The sequence below is a fragment of the Eucyclogobius newberryi genome, unplaced genomic scaffold, assembly GCF_026437365.1.
Source record: "Eucyclogobius newberryi isolate DKJ021-1_F unplaced genomic scaffold, fEucNew1.0.hap1 SCAF_9, whole genome shotgun sequence".
NCBI classification, from domain to species: domain Eukaryota; kingdom Metazoa; phylum Chordata; class Actinopteri; order Gobiiformes; family Gobiidae; genus Eucyclogobius; species Eucyclogobius newberryi.
In genome coordinates this window covers 30,139,012-30,157,442 of record NW_027316532.1, presented here as the reverse complement: position 1 = coordinate 30,157,442, position 18,431 = coordinate 30,139,012, and the positions used below count along the sequence as shown (strand labels likewise).

At 40.2% G+C, this 18,431-nt stretch overlaps 1 protein-coding gene across 6 annotated transcripts in view; it reads left to right on the top strand.

Moving 5' to 3' along the window:
• Window positions 1–18,431, top strand: part of ttll7 (tubulin tyrosine ligase-like family, member 7) — a 72,654-nt gene that overhangs the window by 35,555 nt on the left and 18,668 nt on the right. For 5 of the 6 annotated variants that reach the window (XM_072438452.1, XM_072438453.1, XM_072438449.1 and 2 more), the window contains exons 11-15: window positions 1,350–1,497; window positions 2,104–2,177; window positions 6,691–6,826; window positions 12,746–12,832; window positions 15,117–15,336. In XM_072438452.1, coding sequence (XP_072294553.1) covers window positions 1,350–1,497; window positions 2,104–2,177; window positions 6,691–6,826; window positions 12,746–12,832; window positions 15,117–15,336 — 665 coding nt within the window. Of the gene's footprint in view, window positions 1–1,349; window positions 1,498–2,103; window positions 2,178–6,690; window positions 6,831–12,745; window positions 12,833–15,116; window positions 15,337–18,431 lie in introns of all 6 variants that reach the window. The other variant, XM_072438450.1, reaches the window with a different exon arrangement.

The window sequence follows — 18,431 nt, the reverse complement described above, 5'->3', positions numbered from 1 at the left end:
TTATCTTGCGCTTTGTGCATTCTTCAATCAGAGCCTCTGTTTGAATGGTTCACGTTTTACCTGAAAGTTATGCTATTTATGTTTGGAGAGTTAACATTGTTTTATCTACTCTGTATATGGGGCTTTACTTTGTTTCTCTCCATGCCTGTTTATAATACACTGCTACTGGTCATGCGTCAAATGTATTTTTCACATATGCTTAGTCCGTGCGTGTACTATGTCCCCTGGCTGCTGCGGGCCCCTCAACTGATTGATCATCATCACATTCCAGACCCCGGGAACTCTCGTTGTTTTTATTCTATTGCTCTTTGCGCTTGTCCCTCCTCTTACATGGTCTAAATATAGTCCCAAGTTTACAAAGCACACATGGAGAAGCACACAGATCAATTACGCCATGCCCCATAGATCTTACTCGGCCAAGCATACGGCACAGTGCCGTCTGCTTGCAGAAAAAGTCACTCCATCGTCTTTTGCAAACAATCTCCCACTGAAATGATTAGTTTCCCAGCTGCTGTTTGCTGTTTTCCCTCAGATTAAAAGGGGAGATTTGATTATTTCGTGGCAAATAATGGCGGTGGGTCTTCAAAGGCAGCATGGAGCTTTTTCCACCAGACAAACAACTTTTATGAATGAGGTCTTTGTTCTGGCTCACTCTCTCTTCCTCTTGTATAGAAATACTGTAGCTTTGTGTCCCTCTAGGAAGGGCTCTATAGTTTTTAGTGCTAAGGGTTGGGCTCACAAGTTCAACTTGTATCAACGTGGGATCAATCCAGACGCAGCCGGGCGTGGACATTGATAAACCTCCACCCCTCAACAGCACTCAATATCCAATTTAAAGGGCCAGCAATTGACTAAAAATACATTGGCCTTTTTTCCCAAACCACAATGGGCCACTTCAGAAATACTTGTCTTTACCAAAGTCCTGAGTTGGTTTGCGTTATGTGTCCGTATTTTTGATTTGTATGTTTGGAAATGAATCAATTAAAATCAAATTGAATAACTAAAATAAAAATAAATACTATGAGTAGGTGTAGGCAAGAGCTAATTCATCAACATTCTTTTCCCAAATATTGTACAATTATTAAAAAAATATAGAACTAAAAAAATATAGAACTTGTTTTAGCTCCTCACAGCAACTGTTCAAAATGTAACTCCTTTTGCTTAACTCCTTTGATAAATCATCCAGTCTATTAAACATACTTTTATATCATGTTTTCCTTACATTACAAGGATTGAGGGACACATTCATAGAAAATATGCGGTTGGTTGCGTCACGAATCACATCCGGTGAAAAGATTTTCTATTTTCAAGTTGTGGTGCAACAATCTCTTTCTTCTTCCTCCTTTTAGAGCAAGTGATAAAAAGCGTAACCTGGCTCAGCAGAAGGCCGAGGCCCAGAGACGACTCTACGGCCACGGCTCCATGAAGAAGCTGGCGGCCTCCTCCTCCGACTGGGAGAAGCAGCGCCACACACTGGAGCGGAGGAGAGAGGAGCTGGTGAGTGCAGTATTTGTGGAGCGCCACTTATTAGTCAGGTGATATAGCAATTCAATCACCAATAATAGCAAGGTCTTTTACTGTCATTGCTGATTAGTCTATTTTAATCTGATAGAAATAGAAGCATTCAAGACGATTTACTTCAGCATTTAATTATACATCTATTTTTTTTCTTCATTTCTTTTTCCCTGCGTAAGAACAAGTGGCAGCTCGCTGTGCTTCACCTCCCTCCCTCTTTGATTAGCCTTTTGATCATCCCAGCGGTAATCAGTGAGTGCAAGAGAAGATGGAGCACAAGCACTATATTTAAATGAACTACCTCCTCTTTTAACGCATTACCAGCTGTAGCTCTTAAAAGTATACGCTGGAAGAGTTCAGACGCCCTTTTGTAGACTTTTGTCAGACAAGTGGAGTACACCAAAGTGATGTGAAGTTATTGATAAGCTTTTGAGCAGAAATAACATGCTAGCGTTGTGACACAAGCTTTCACTGCAGCCATTACTGTTTCGACTCTTATCAAAGTCATTGAAATGCTCATGCTTGCCTAGTTTTTGCCCCAGTTCTGTAATTATTGGTCTATTTTAGTGTATTATTTTGTTCTTGCAGAAAGAGAGGCTGGCACAGGTCCGCAAGCAAATATCCCGAGAGGAACATGAAAGGCTACATCTTGGGAACTACAGGTAAGGCTAAAGAAGCTAAAGGTGCTGTTGGTGTTCTGTTGTCTGTGACCGCACTCAACGAAATGCGGGACAACTCTTACTTTTCTTTTTGGGGTCATCTTCTGAGCTCCCAGGGGACTAAATCGTGTTAATGCGGATAGAACAAACACACAGATCCAAAAGTAACCCATATTAGTACTACATACTGTGTAATAGCAAAGTTTACAAGAACTTTTAGTCATTTAGAAATCCAAAGTAAGACGTAGGTTATGATATCAATGATTATAGTGACAAAACATCCTGATTTGAAGAGGATTCACATGAAATCAGTGTAATCCTTGTTGTCTTTCATTGTCAAATATAGTATTTCATCTTTTCAGGTTGGAACCCCACTGCAAATTGACGCAATTTTTTTTTTTTTTTGTGTTGAAACATTTGAAGCTGTAATAAAATAAAGCTTGATAACAGTTTTCAATATCAATATAGATCAAATTCATAAATGTTTCTATACTTGATCTCGACCTCCAGCTCAGTGCCCCCTGATTTTATGAAAATAAACTGACTAATGTGACATAAACGGCTTTATTAAAATGCATTTTACTTATAATATGTTTAATTGTTTTGAGTATACATTGAATTCAAAGGACTTAATTTTACTTCTTTATATTTCGACCTCACTAATTATTGATTCATCGAAAAATCTTTACATCCCTTCTCCTTTCCCTCATTTCTTACACTCTCGTCATTTCTTTCACCTCAAACTTTCCCTAACTCCAACCTGGACCTGGAAAGACCCTGTCAATTCTTAATAGCCACCTGCAGATAGAAAGGAGCCTGCTCAGAGCTTGACTCAGCAACACCATGTTCTGATTTACCACTTGTCCCTTATAAATCCTTAATATCCCCACCTCTCTTGTCTCCCCTCAGCCATGGTCATTTCTATCCAACGAACACTCGCGCGCCGGTTTAGATTTTTTTCCCTTTCTCACTGTGAACTCTCCGGCACACACCTACACACACGCAGCTCTCACTAAGCCTAAGTGACTTCTTGTCTCATCACTTGTCTGAAACGGCTATAGTCAGAACGATGCCAGCCCACGTGAAGTGTTGTCACCTCCTTCCTCCTTTGCCCAGCGCGCAGGCAGGCAAGACAGTCAATCAGACAGGCTGAAGTCTGTCTAGTGCTGCTAATAAAGGCTTCTTAACATTCCACTGGTGTCCTGCCATCGCACACTAGAGCCTGATTAACGCGTCCTATTACAGCGGTGGAAGTAATGAACATGGTTAACACAGGGCCATTAGAAAGAGCTTACAAGTGTTACACCGGAGTCGGGCTACGGCAGAGCAGGGGAGATACATGCTCGTGCTTTTGTTGCTCTAATAACGCAGATGTGTTGGAAAATGTATACTCGAGTGGATTTTATTACTGTCAAATGATTCTACTCAAGTGTAAAGCATTCTCTATTATGTTAGATCAGTTCAAATGTATTCTAATGTAGGAATATATTTACAAATGATACCACTATTTCTACTATAGCCCTACTTTTCTATGAGCTTTTTGTACATTATGGTGCGATTTAGGGCTGTCGGACTTGATTAATTGTGTGATTTATGGGACAGCAGTAAAAAGGAAAAGCGTGAGTTAGCAGTAGTTAATAATGAGTTGCCTGTATACATACAAATACACTGTTTTCTAGTACTTTTGTGTATAAATATTGAGATAGTTTGGGTCAGATACGATCATATTATAGTGACACTTTTTAATTGGTTTTAGAACTTTTGATCACACAAAGTCACTCCTCTTTTTTGGTCGACTAATCAATCGGGAGCGAGAATGTCTTGGACTACAGTCTTATCTTATATGTTTGTAAATTAAAGCAGCTATTATTTATCCTTGCTTTGGAATTAAAAAGTGCTCTGGCTTGTGAATGCTGGTTTATATCATTCATCATTAGAACTACTACTTATTACTAAAACTTTGAGACTAATTCAAACTAATCCAGTTGCTTCGTTCTTCTGAAAAAAACATCCTTATTGAATGATTTGGGCACAAAATAGTCACCTCTAAGCGAATAGTAACTGGGACAGACAGACGCACATTAAATCTGTGTATTATAAAAGAGAAAGCATTAAAAGAGTTCAGCTTGGGTAGTCTAAGCAGATCATTGTGCCAGGGGAGGAAATATTGCAGACAGTTCATCTCAGGACTTCACAGTTGGTTGAATAGAACTGCATCAAATGAAGGAAAAGTATAGAAGTGGGTCACTTTATTGAGCTCAGCCATTATCAGAGACAGATGAACTCAATTAAATAGCATTAGCAGTGCTGCCTATATTACTGCTACTTCTGAAACCAGTAGCAGTAATATAGGATTCAGTTACAATTGTACGATGCATGTTTTCAAAGATGCATCTATGTATATTAGGACTGTGCAATTAATTTAATTTTAACCGAGATTCAGTCATTTCTAATCTAATCTAGTCAATGATCTGTTTAGCTTTTTTTAATCGAGTCGTCTACACTCTACAGCCAATCCTCTGTCAGTAGAAGCATGTGGTTTTGTGTTTTGACTTTGGAGTTTTGACTTTGGAGTTTTGACTTTGGAGTATTCTTTAGCATTGAATGGAAATTATTTAAAGTCTGTCTTGTTTATGTTCAGTAAATTTGCTTATTTGTTTTTACTAATACCAAGTACAGTTGAATCGACCTTGCCTGGCTGTCTGTGTATATGAAAAAATAAAATGATGATAATAATCGTGCCATACTGTTGAATATTCCAGGCAAAGAAATACAGATAGTAAAGCTAAGCAGGTGACATATCCTCCACCAGAAAAGTTACATAGTGCATCTCTATGCTCCATTGTTTGTCTAGTTTATTTGCATTCCATGATTATCAATGTAATTTCAAGTGCCACAGAAAGCAGTTGTATAGATTATGTTTAAGTTACGCAGATTCTTTGGTATTTGTGTCACTGACCGACTGGTCTGGTATTCACACTCTGCTTATTTGGATTAATACCGTCATTGTTTGGATTCTGATAACCACAGAGATAAATTGGGTGGGATGTATTTAAAGGGAAACCCGGCGGCGGTGTATACACTTTCCTAATCCCTCCTGAACCAGTGCAAACAGGGAGCAGTGTGAGTTTAGTCTGGACAAAGCATAAAGTCTGTGGAACACGTGAGAAATCCCATTAGCCAAGTAATGGTCTGTAAAGGTAGTGTCAGGCACCAGTGCATCTTGTCAACGTATTGTCAAAAACTGGCCATTTAGAATCATATTTTTTTAGCAAGCTAATGTCAATCATTCGCCATATAGTTATGGACGATTTGAGGACTCAGGCGGAAGTGCGCCTCGTCTCCCGTAGATTTCCGTCTCTTCTGCGTCAGCTCGAACTGTCTTTCTCTGTCTTAATTTTGTCCCGTACACTGAGGGAACTATATTATGATAGATCCATGCGCTTAGACACGTGGAAACGTGCTGCTCTCGGGGGACGAGCCGCACGCGGCTGCAGGTGAGCGGTAGGTGAGTTCTATGATTGATACGTGGCAGGACTAATCGGCAGTCCACCACGCCACGAGGAAATAAGACTCAGATTTGGGCCAAAAAAATCATCCATTACACCTTTAACATTGAGCCCCCGAACACTGGGGAATGACATTTAATAAGTCAGCTTTTAACAATCCATGTTGTGCAAGATCAAATTGGATCAAAATCACCGTAGGGACTGCAATTTTTTAGCTAATATATTTCCATTGCAAGCAACAAAATGCCCTGATAAATAAGCAAATGCTAACCCAGTTCAGACCTTCTTGGATTATTTAAGCAGTTCAGATTTCAGTCTTTTCTTAAATTGAGAAAAATTACAAATCATAATCACAACTAGATATTTTTTCCAAAATCGCTGAGCTCCTTTTCCCAGACTAAAAAAATAAATACAGCTTGAATAAAATACATTTTTTACTATGTTCCGTTACTGCCTGGAGGTCCATGGAGCATTTCTCTCACCCTTTGTTCTAGAGTAATCTTTTATTTAGATGACCCTATCTTTCATTTCAGTTTTTGTTCATGTTCAACATTCTTTTCCATTGACGACAATTTCACTGCTATATTTGTTTGTCCTTTCTTTTAGTTGTGCCAATTTTTTTGTTTCAGTGTTCACAAATTTAGAACGTACGTAACAGTGGGTTTGGGTTTGAACCAGATCAAGTTTGAATGAGAAAGTACTATTGACGGTCATATTCTGTCACCTTTTGTCACTTTTGACCATTAAAAACACAAACTGATAAAGTAGACGTGACATTCCAAGCTAGTCCAGGAACCATCATCACTCTGAAACCGATGGATGGGGTAACAAAACCATGGGCAGGTCTTTGTTGTAGTTTACACTTCCCTACATCTCATCTTCTTGTTTATCTTCTAATTTGCTGTCCTCGTCACTCTCACGATCCCTTCTTTCTGTAACCTCTGATATGTTGTCTACAGAATTCCCTCTCACCGCTCTTTCCACATGTGCTGTTTATGTGTCCACAGACGTATTTACCCCCCAGATGACAAGCTGCTGCTGGAGAAGTATGAAAGCCTGCTCTCCGCTGCCTTTCAGACCTTCCTAGCCGGGCGCGCTGCCTCACTTCAAAAGGAAATGAATAATCCCCTGAAACGAATGAAGGCACGTATGTCAGTGGTCCGACACTCATGCGTACACACACACACACACACACACACACACTCACACACGCGCGCGTAATGAAAACGACACACAAACAACGACACAATGTATGCACACGTTTCTATTATGATTCAGAACACAGTGACAAGGAAAGCTCCACAAATAAAGCATAAAGTGCGCCGCAGTACGTTCATATTTGCCACAACACAATGTCACTTTTTTCTATTCGCCTTACTCTTATTCTGTCACTGACTAACTCACTTTTAGAGTCTCTTTTAGCAGCAAATAATTAAGACTTTATGCCATTTGGGAAAAGAGATTAACTGCGCACTTGCTCAGTGTGGTCAATTATTTGTAGACTTTAGTTTAAAACAACTCTTTGTAGGAGCAGCAGTGGCTCAGTGGTTGACACATCTGAGGGTTGGCAGTTCATGTCTAATTGAGTAGCTTATAGAAGTGTCAGGTAACAAAAAACAGAATACCCTGATATCATATTGTCTTAAGTCTCATAATATAATCTTGGGCGGTCACAGTATATTTTATTCAAATCTTTTTTGCATAAATGCATTATTTTTTTGCATCAAAAGCCAAAAAAAACCCACAAGGAACTACATAGACCTTTGCTCCATTTCAGTGCACGCAACATGAAGACGTAACAGTTTTTAAGCACTTTTATCTTAATTCTTTGGATTATGACAGTAATGATTCACAACAAAGGCTTGTTAAGGCGTTTTTAAAAGGAACAAGCACATCGTCAACAATCCTGTTTACCGCTCCACAATATCGCAATATCCATCAGATTGCAATAATATTGTACCGTGAGATCTGAATATCGCTACAGATATGGAGTTTAAATGAACAATGCAATATAAAGCGCTCTGAAAGACACTTGGTTATGCAAAGAGTTATGATTAATGAACTAATCGAACCTGAAAAAATGAAAAGATTATAAAAAATATAGCCGCAAGCGGCAATGATCGGCCCTCGCCACGCCGCCGCCACGCCGCAAGAGGAGGGGGCGCTAACGCGCCCCAATTGTCCTTTTATTACGCCTACTGCTGAATCTGTGACGCTGTCACATCTTCTCCCCTTTGTTTTACCATCAAAAAGCTATTTTATTTTGAATTGTTGGCAAAATGTGCGGCTTTGCCGCACAGACACCGTGACTCTTTGAATGAAAATGTGGATAACTTTTGATGGTCCTGAAGATGAGTCTCACCAAATTTCAGGTTAATAGGGCTGACGCCCTGGGAGGAGTTTGTGAAGGTCTAAAGTGTAAACATGTTCTGGCGATTTCCCCATTGGAATAACATGAAAGGTTTCGGTCATCGTTACGGCAACGCCATAACAATTATGACATGGGTCTCGTTGACTTTTTTGATGGGGATGCTAAAATTGAGTTGTGTGTCAAATTTCATATAATTTCGCAAAACTAAACATTTAACCTCCATATAAAATCTGTAGGGGGCGCTGTGGCGCCAAATGAATTTATTTCACTTCAAGTAGGTTTAGGGCAAAGAGTTTAACAACTGATTCTAATTTTACGCAATTCGGACTTTATCTGCTCAAACGGCAGAAATTTAAAATATGGGAGATTTCTGAAATTCTAGCTACAGTTTGCGGCTTCGCCGCACAGAGACCGTGACAGGTATCAATGTAATTTGGATAACTTTTGATGTCCCACTCCTCAGTAGCATTTTCACAAAATTTCAGCTTTTTAGGGCCAACGCCCTGGGAGGAGTTCGTAAAAGTACGACGTTTTGAAAAACTCCGAAGTCATGTTTAGCCATTTTTGAAGCAATATGGCCGACATTTGGTTGGTTGGGCGGACGGCGTTGCCGTAATACTATTTTTTTTTACTTCTCTTGTCACCATCTACCTCTGCGCCAAATTTCATGATTCTACGATCAGATTTTTTTTGGGTCATTTCCCATCTCTCAATGCATTTTTGGTACATTTGGGGGCGCTGACGCGCCAATTTTTTTTATTTTATAAAAGGGAAATAGCCAGAATGTAGAGAGGCACGATTTTTAGAGGTGTGAACATTTTTGTGACTTTTCGTCAATGTTCACTGGGTGAAAAATAGGGGGGTTGGTCCCGAGAAGAAGAAGAAGAAAGAATAATATTCCGATGCGAAAACAATGTTTCCCATTTTTCAAATATCATAAACTATACATTTTCGGAAAGCGCTCGCGCTTTCCTACCTCATGGTGTGGGTCCCTGGTCACTGACGGGTACTTTCGTTAATTTTGAGTGGGCTCCGCCCACTTTGTGTTTTTGGCCCTCTATACAGTAATAATGTTAAATTTTTGCATTACATGCTTATATGCACGGAACATGCAAGAGATGGGGAACGTATTCGTGAGCTACTTAGCGCAAATGAGTGCTTTATATGGGGATGACGACCGCTTCGCGGTCGTCATCTCAATGTAAAGTGCTCGTTTAGTGCGCACTTTTGCACGGGCTTCGCCCGTTTACAACAGTAATGTTCCATTTTCCTACTACTAATTAGTATGCACGGGGCGTGCATGAGTGAAGGAGTGCGTTAGTGAGTGTTTGGAAGTGGGCGAGCGCTTCGCGCTCGATTTCGTGCGCACTACGTGCGCACTTTCGCAGCCGTGCTTCGCACGGCCTTACGAGATTAATAGGCCTCTCGCCAGCTTGTGGCGCTCGGGCCTAATTACATTATAAATACGTTGAACAGTTACGTGCAAGTTGTTATTACATATCCCTCTTGTATTATATGTGTATTTGCAGGTTTGCTAGGTTGAATCTAATATTTTGTATATAGAGCCTGAGGGACAAACACACAGGTAATGTACAGTATGATGTAAAGGTTAACCCTCACACATGCACAACCTCTTGAGCACCACCAGGAATACAACCATAGCTAAACTTTGAAGCGGTAGAAACAGACTTTGCAAAAAAGAAAAGGGCTTATTTTCACTCCACGCAATCTTAAAGGAGAGCGGAGAGACGATTAAGTGGAGAGAAAATGTGCTATTTTGGCAAGTTCCAAGAGGGATTTTTTTCATTTTTCTTTGCTCAATTCTTGTATCTTGTCAGTGAGCTTTCTCTGTAAGATGTTTTCGATGGTAATTATCAAACCCACTCAATAAGCTTGCAACCATAAAAAATAAGTTACATGCACAATGAGCCTATATTTGGGTGGTGCATTCACGAGACAAAACCACTACAATAAACTGCAGGGAAAGAATGCCACTGTGGGACAGTAAAACACAGAGATTCATCAGGACAAAATCAAAACACTTGCTGCTGCTTTTTGGCAACTTAATTGTACCAGCAAATACAGATATTTTAGACAGAAGGGTTGAAATAAGGGAATAGTTATTAAAAGTCAAGGAGAGACGTCATGTGAAACTATTTCTTCTAAGATTGTGCGACAACAAACCTCTCTTTTGCCTGTAGCTCTTGCAGTTGTTTTTCTTCATGAAGTTATTGTGTGTCCTTTTGAGGGAAAGTGTGTGGAGAATTTCACGGAGATGTCAATCACACGACGAGGCAAAGCTGAAACACAGAGCCAGGGGGAGGTTTAATTTAGTCCGCACACACAGATGTGGATCTCGCTCCGAGCATAAAGGGACAGGAGTAATGAGAACAAAGCACGTTCAAATGTGCGTTTATCTAACAAAGCGATCATGAGTGACAACTGGACTGTTCCAAGACATTCTTATCACTTCAATTTATCATGAAAGTGATATTTTTTGAATCTGAACATCCATTTTTTTGGTTGGATAAAATGTTACTATTACAAATTATCCCTTATCATTTGTATACTGATCTGTGTTTTAACTTTCTGTGATTTTAAAATAGTCCTCTTTTTTCTACCAATTTTTCAAGCTTTGGCTCTGGCACAATTTTTTTTTATTAGACATGTGCAAAGTCCAAACATTTTCTTGAAAATGTATATATTGTATGAAATAATACAACCGTTTAAGCACCAGAAAATGTTGTATTTTTCTTAAAGGATTTTCACAATTCAAACTTTCACTTGAACGACTGGTACTGGTGATGGCGATGGTAAAATAGGCTCTTAAATGACTGGGACTATTTGTTGCTGAGGTTCAGAAGAGGCTGTCAATAGAAGAGCTGCTACAGTATATGACAGAATGGAAAATGTGACCACAGCCGAGGAGGAGATGGAAAGTTAAGGGTTAAAGTGCATGTAGCAGCTGGAGTGACTGTAGTGTTGTTCTGTAGATTGTGATTGGTCCAGAATGGGAAGTACACAAATAATAATATGTCGCTTGGATTCATGCTTCAAAATATCCAGCCATTTTTCTGTTTCATATGAAGTCAAGCCATTTCACAGCCACATGTGTCACTGGAGCCAAAACCCACCTTTGATTCTTGGGACATGAATTGGAAAATGTCATGTATTGTCACAACATTATAAAAGAATCTTGCTGTAATACATGGTGCCGTGCTGATCCTCCGCAGAGCAGACCTGTCTGGATACGGTTTCCCCAGATAAGACAGCAACAGGTTACCGTGGCTTCCAGTGGGTTTGCGTCACCTCCTCACTACTCCTATTACAAGAGAGATGACATGCAACCGTCAAAACTCTCTAGACACACAGGTGATCGCAATTTTATCATATTTTAGTAGGATTTCAAACAAATAAATTATAAGCATGAGCACGGCCACTTGGGTCCAGTGTGCTTACAGCTAAATCATGCACATTTCTCCTGTATTTTAGTGCTTCTAGTCAATCTTTGAGTTCTACATCATTTTTCTTCCCGCTGTAATTCCTGTCAAAACATTCTCGCATGCGTGCAGTGCCTTTAAAAAGTAAATGGGCCTCCAGTGGTTTGGAACCATCGCTGCAGGGCACACTTTCAACTTGTTAAAAGTTATTAGCTGAAAGACTTGCTGTGCTACAGATGTTTGTAATTTGCCATTATAACTTTATTATGATTATGATTATTTATTTGGTTAAATATATGTTAATCAGGACGTAGAATCACATTAGTCCTGCGCTCAGGTCTCTGCACTGGCTCCCTGTGGCTCAGACAATAGACTTTGAGAGGGAGACTTTAGCTTGTGTACAAGTCTCTCCATGGCCTAGCACCAAAGTACATCTCGTTAGTGCCATAATAACCATATAATAACCTCGTAGTCTGGGGAGCTCAGGGACCGGCCTCCTGCTGGTGCCCTGAGTCAGGACTTGGGGAATCTGCTTTTCAGTTTTACGCAGCTAAAATCTGGAACAATTCGATGTATTGTTTAAACAGCAGAGCGAACAGTCTTCCTGAAGATGTGAGAAAGGATTCTACATGCACTCTTCTCTTTTAAAATACATTTGATAATGACTATTTATATTTTTATCTGTTTGTATTGTAATTAATGTGAAGCACTTTGAATTACTTTGAGTATGATTTGAGCTCTATAAATAAACTTGCCATGCCCTAAAAAGTATAGTATCAACATACCTGTGAAGACTCTTAAAGTATGTGTACCTGACTTTACTGCCAGGGGCACACTGACCTCTGCATGGACCACAAAAGCTGCTTAATGGCTCATTGGAGCCTGAACAATCAGTTGATCAGGATTTGTGCTGCATATGGGAGCTTTTCATGTCACTGCGGTGAAGCACATTATTCACCTTGGCCTGTATTTTAGCTTCAGCCAAATGGCTGAGGCCCCAGCACATTTCCTGTGCCACTGCACCCCTTCTGCCAATGACCAGAGCCTGTTTGGACTGGCCTTTATCAAAGCCCTAGAGACACATGCCTGTCATGTGTAACTTTAATCCTTCACCTGTTTTGACACTAATCATTTGAACTTTCTAGCAATAAAGAGCACAAAGCATGGTAAAAGCTGTTACATTTACTTTGACGAGTGGTACGGCTGTCTTATTTTTTTTAAACATTTTGTCAATATTTGTCCGCACAAAAGGAAGAAGACATCTTGGACCTGTTGGAGCAGTGTGAGCTGGACGATGAGAAGTTAATGGGCAAGTCCCCGAGGCAGCGCGGCCCAAGGGTGAGTGTGTGTATGTGTGTGTTTGAGAGAGAGAGAGGGAGACGGACAGGGAGAGGAAGACTTGGGCCATATGCCTCTAGGGAGCTGAGTGTAGCAGCAGTGTCAGAAAGGCAGGGCACCGGCAGGCAGGTAGACAGATGCCTGGAGCTAACGCCCACAGAAAGCACACTGAACGTGATTCAGGAAAATAAAAAGGGGGGAGGTGTCTTAAGCAAGATAGAAAAGAATCAGAAGCCCCAATGAAAAGAGCCAACTCCCCAAGGGGACAGCTGTCAGGCTAGCTTCTCCCTCACACCATGCTATCTTTCTTTCTGTCTACCTGCCTTTCTTCCTCTCTTATGTTGTCACATACACCTCGCACCCCCTCCCTTTCCTCCGACAGCACATTACTCCCTCCATCACCTCACTGCTCTCTCTCACCTCCACATCTACATCCATCCCTCACTCCAGGGATAAATTGGCTGGAACACTCAAAGAGTGTGTTAGGGACTCGACAGGGCAGTTCGCTGCTGCATTAGAGAGATCTTAGATGGAATGAGGACTTGTTCAGACCCAATCACTGTTGTCCAAATTAATTTGGGCCCCGTCAGTTTGGATGTTGCCGGGTGTACGGAGAGAGACATTGAAAGCTGTTACGGATAGTTTCACTCCTTGGGGTGCTGCGCTCACAAGCCATCTGCTAAAACTGAACCAATGAGTGCAAAAGAGGAGAGCAGAATAAGGAACAGGGATAAGATACAGGATTTAGAGGAAAGAAGCAGCGCTTCAAATTTATTTTGTGAGAAATCTTTTATCATAGGGGACAAAAATTGAGTGAACAGGAAAGCGGTGTGACTTCACAGTTACTTTCAATTTTGGAGTGAAATCTTTGTATTATAAGAACAGTATATTATATTGTTCTCATGCCACATACTGCATCAGTTTTATTCAGAGTCTGTCCTCGATGTTCAGGCTTTGTCTCTTTGTCTCACTGTTTATCCAGGATCTGTTTATATCTTCCTTTATTATGTCAGTGTCCTTTTCTCTCTCCGTCTTCATTTCCGTTCTACCTATTCACTGCTCCACTTTGCGGTGTCTGCGTGGCTCTCATAGTCAAATTCACCTTGTCCCAATCTTTTTTTCTCTCCCCATCAATCTCATGTTTCCATCTCCCCCTTTTATTCGGCTCTCATGTATTTAATCTGCCTGAGTCGCTGTCGTCCTCCGTCAGGCACAGAACACGACTGCCCGGCGGTGACTGTACAGCCCCCCGATCACTTCCTGCTCATTCATTTAGGTGGCCTGACAGAGCAGCCTGTTCTGGGTGTTGAATAGCAGATGCATTGTTGCTTTATTAATTCTACCAATGTGTCCCTTGCAGGATTTAAAACAGGCAGGGAAGACAAATGCAAGAAAAGAGCGGAAGCAGAAACACTCCTAAATCACATTGTTGTTTTTTGCATCAGAAAACAAGAGCTTTCCTAGAGGCAATAAAAACACTTAACGGTGACATTACTGTGAATTCAACCTTTACGTATTCAGCTGGGTCAGATTTGTTCAAGGTATAAAAACATCCCGTTGCCTATTAATAGTGACAGTCCATGTGTAATTGTGCATCTGTACATAATGAACTTGTAAGCAAATAGACACATGAGGGAACAGTTTGAGCACAAGGTCTCAGTGCGACAGATGGTAATGAGGAAGAGGCTGAGGGAGGTTAGCGGCTCTCTGTGTGGGTATTCTTTGACTTTTTGTGATAGGATTTTTGGAAACGATACAGGGACAAGTTACACAATCAGTGCAGTGTGGAGAATAGCACAGTTAATGCTTGTACTTACAGTATTACCATTATAAAGTAGCCGCAATATGTTAGTTGAAAATTATTGTCGTCTATAAAAATGACTAAAAATGTTGGTGGTTTTCGGATGAATGTGAATATACATTATATACTATGGTATGTTGACATGTCATCTGAAACTAGTGCATTTTTGGACCTGTCTGTATTGATTGTTCATATGATATACTATGGTTTAAAGATTTTCATATTGTTAGCCTCATCGCATAATTGCTTTTTAGGTTTTTAGGAAAAAACAAAACAAAATACACTTACTTATTATACAGATGACTCAGGCAGAAAGTGTTTTTGGCTTTGCACATTTTTCTGATTGGCCGAGGACGGAGCCAATGACACCTACAGATGCAACAGCGTTAAGAGAGTAGAATGAAACAAAAAAAAATATTTTTGCTGAAAAAATGTCACAATATTACACATTGCCTTTGAATTAATTATTTGTTTTTCTACCAGCCTTTGACCGCAATGCCAGAGTCGATCTTGTCCCTCAGAAGGCAGCGGCCGGATTACCTGGCCGACTTCACCAGTGCCAGCAGCGCCGACAACACCTGCTCTTCCTCCGACGATGAGGAGGAGGACAGGAGGAAGACCGGAGTGAGGAGGTCAGTGGAGAAGAAGAAAGTGTCATACGATCTGAGCGACAACAAGGAGAGACACATGGCCGAGCGAGCAGGTCAGTACATAACAAACATGATGAAGTACTTTTTGATAGAGCAGTGTTAGAGAGCTGTTTGCATTAATTTTTTTCAATATTGTGCTACATAGAGGCTTCACCACATCTGCTTGTCTCCATGGAGATGAAACTGCTTTGCTTTGGCTATTCCACAATATGGAATTACACCTCTATGTTATCTGTCTTGCATTTATTTAACTACTTATTATTTATTATTTCTTTCTTTCTTAAAAATACCTTCAAAAACATGAATTCCTTCTGTGAGCACAGGGTCATTTCTCCACAGATCTGAACTGTATCATAGCCTAGAGGCACTACCATTCATCTCCATGGATACAATCCATGGAGATGAATAAGTCCAATGGAGAATTCTAGGCAAAGCAATTCATGGGTTGCAGAAATAAGTTGGGTCCATTACTCTAGCCGTTTATAATTTATAATTCAAAACAGAATGTTGTATATTTTGAGTGGAAAAAAGTGTTCAAAAGGCTGGATATAACAGAATGCTGAAACCCATAAACAAAAATGCACAGCAACTAAAATGTGAAAAAAGCTCAAGCTCAGAACGCTAAACTACAGGGTTGGCAGTTAAGAATAAGACGGGTCATTTTGTTGTCTTTGGAGGAAATTCTGGTACCTCAAAATGTGCAGCCTTTTCAATTTGCCTGTTGCTGAATTGTGATTTTGTTCCGATTTATCTTGCAGCCCTATTTTCAGCCAACCTATATTTCCATGTTCTGTCATTTGGAAGTACTACAGCTCGTGTGTGATATGTGTATCTTCTTTGTAGCGTATAAGGACCAAACCTCTTAGCCCTTACACTTCTGCTCACCTAAAATGTATTCATAGCAGCAGGTGTAGTCACAGGCACACATTTCCATATAACTATACACACTTCCTTGTACAAATGCTTAGAGTGCGGCTTTGATCACTTCCCACTGTGAACCTCAACACTTCTAAGCTGCAGGTTATGGCAGAGCAGCTGAAAGAAGGAACCGGACTTTTTTTATTTTCTTTGTTAGAATAACTCCTGGCACATTTCAATATTGATTTGGCCTTTATCGCGCCGGATGCCCTGTCTAAGATAAGATCACAGTGGGGAAGTGTATTTCTGGCAGGTCTTATGAATACACAATACATTTAAGGTGAAGTACACAAAATTGAGAAAATGTGTCCTCTAGATTTGACCCATCCCTCAATGCCACAGGGGCAGTGGGTACCACAGTGTAGCCCCAAGGGCCCATCTACCAGATTTGAGCTGGATCATTTTTCCTATTTATCCCAAACGCTGTACCCAAACTTTTCAAAGCACAACCTCCAAAATAACCGTGACAAAAAAAGCTAATTTATTTTTATTAATGACCATGTGTGGTTGATCGAGGCAACAAGAACTTGGAAGATATTGAACAAAAAAATATTCTCTTGATATTTTTTTGCATTATCTCAGACATTCAGACATTAAGCATCATAATGAAATATATCACCTTTATCCTTTATATTACATGGTTGTAATGGGACCTGCAATTTCTGCAGTTCTTTTTAATATTTTATCTATTGTAATATAATGCAGTCCTAACCTGTCAGGGACCACAGATGGAAAGTATCCAATGGTCTCTTTCCGGCACATTAATTCTAGTTTCAATAATATTTACTGCCCCTTTTAAGAAAACAAAGCTTCATTACACTGTAACAATTTCAATTAATATTCGAAAAGGAAACTAGCGACTCAAGGCCACAAGTTGTGAAGATGTGTCCTTCCCTGTGAACAATGCGCTCTGGAAAGCATACTTAAAGAGAAGGTGTTTGTGAATAGTCCATTTGTAGAGACGGGAAGGTGAAAAAGCAGAGATACAGAGAAAGTGAGAAAGTTGTATACCTTGAAAACTCATTGAGTCTAATGCTCAAAATTCCACCTTTTTATTGCAAGAGATGATAAGGCTGGGAAATAGCTACAAATCCACATACATCAACTTGCACTCAGCCCTTTGAAGTGAGAAACAGGCACCTTTCACAGCAGCTTTTCTGCTGACCTTGGAACAGAAAAATGGATAGCCTTTCTGCATCAATGCATTCTATTTGCAAGCAAATAAGAAACAAACACCAGAAATCCACAACTTTTAAATATTGTTTGTAGCTCAGGTCTAAACAATTTATTCCATTTTCACCAATCCTCCATTTTGGTGCTTTTGGACTTTCAACTCCAATCTAAAATAATACAGTTTGTTTTGAATTGATATCTAAATACAATTCTAAATGATGTAATTACGTATGTACAGTACATATATTTTTTAAACTGCACCACATATGAATTTTATAATTGAGGGTTAGAAAATCACCATATAGCATCACCATGGAAACAAACAGGTGGCCATAGCGCAGAGCCATAGCAAGAATCCCTTCAAAATCCAACCCATCTAAAAGCTGGTGTTTGCTTCCTCAAAAAATGCATTGGCACTCTGCAGGAGACTTCTCTCTGAGCCCAGCAGCAGCAGCAGTATTCCAGGGGCCACTAACCAAACTGGCACGCCGACAGAGGGGGAGTGTCTTATCCAGTTCATATTATAAACACCCCCACTAAAAGAGTTACAAAGTGCACCTTGAACATCTGTTATATTTATTGTTGTTTTGGGAATCCCTCAGCTGGACCAATAATGCTGAGGAGGGCATTTACCTCATGGTCTCACTCAAACCTCGCTCTCAGTATGTGACCATTTTAGTCACAGTCTGCAGCCCAGTGTGCAAGGATGGACAGAGAGAACAAAAGTGCCAAGCTCTTCTCCTCTACACTCAGCCACTAAAGGGCTGCTCAGACTAACCCTAATGCTCTCATTTGGCAGCAGAGGCAACAGTTTGTAGCCATGCATTCACACACATACTACATTATGTCTGCTGCCTTCACACTGCGCGAGCCAGGTGACCAACTTAATCATTTTGTAAAAGTAAGTAAGCTTTCTGTCCCCTGCATATCTTCATTCATTTGGTTAATTGATAATCATGATTATTCAAGTCACAATATAATCAATTATGAAGCAAAAGTAAGTCTATGTGTTCTTTTTGTTTTTGTCACATTAACTTTATTTTGTCATTCGTGAATA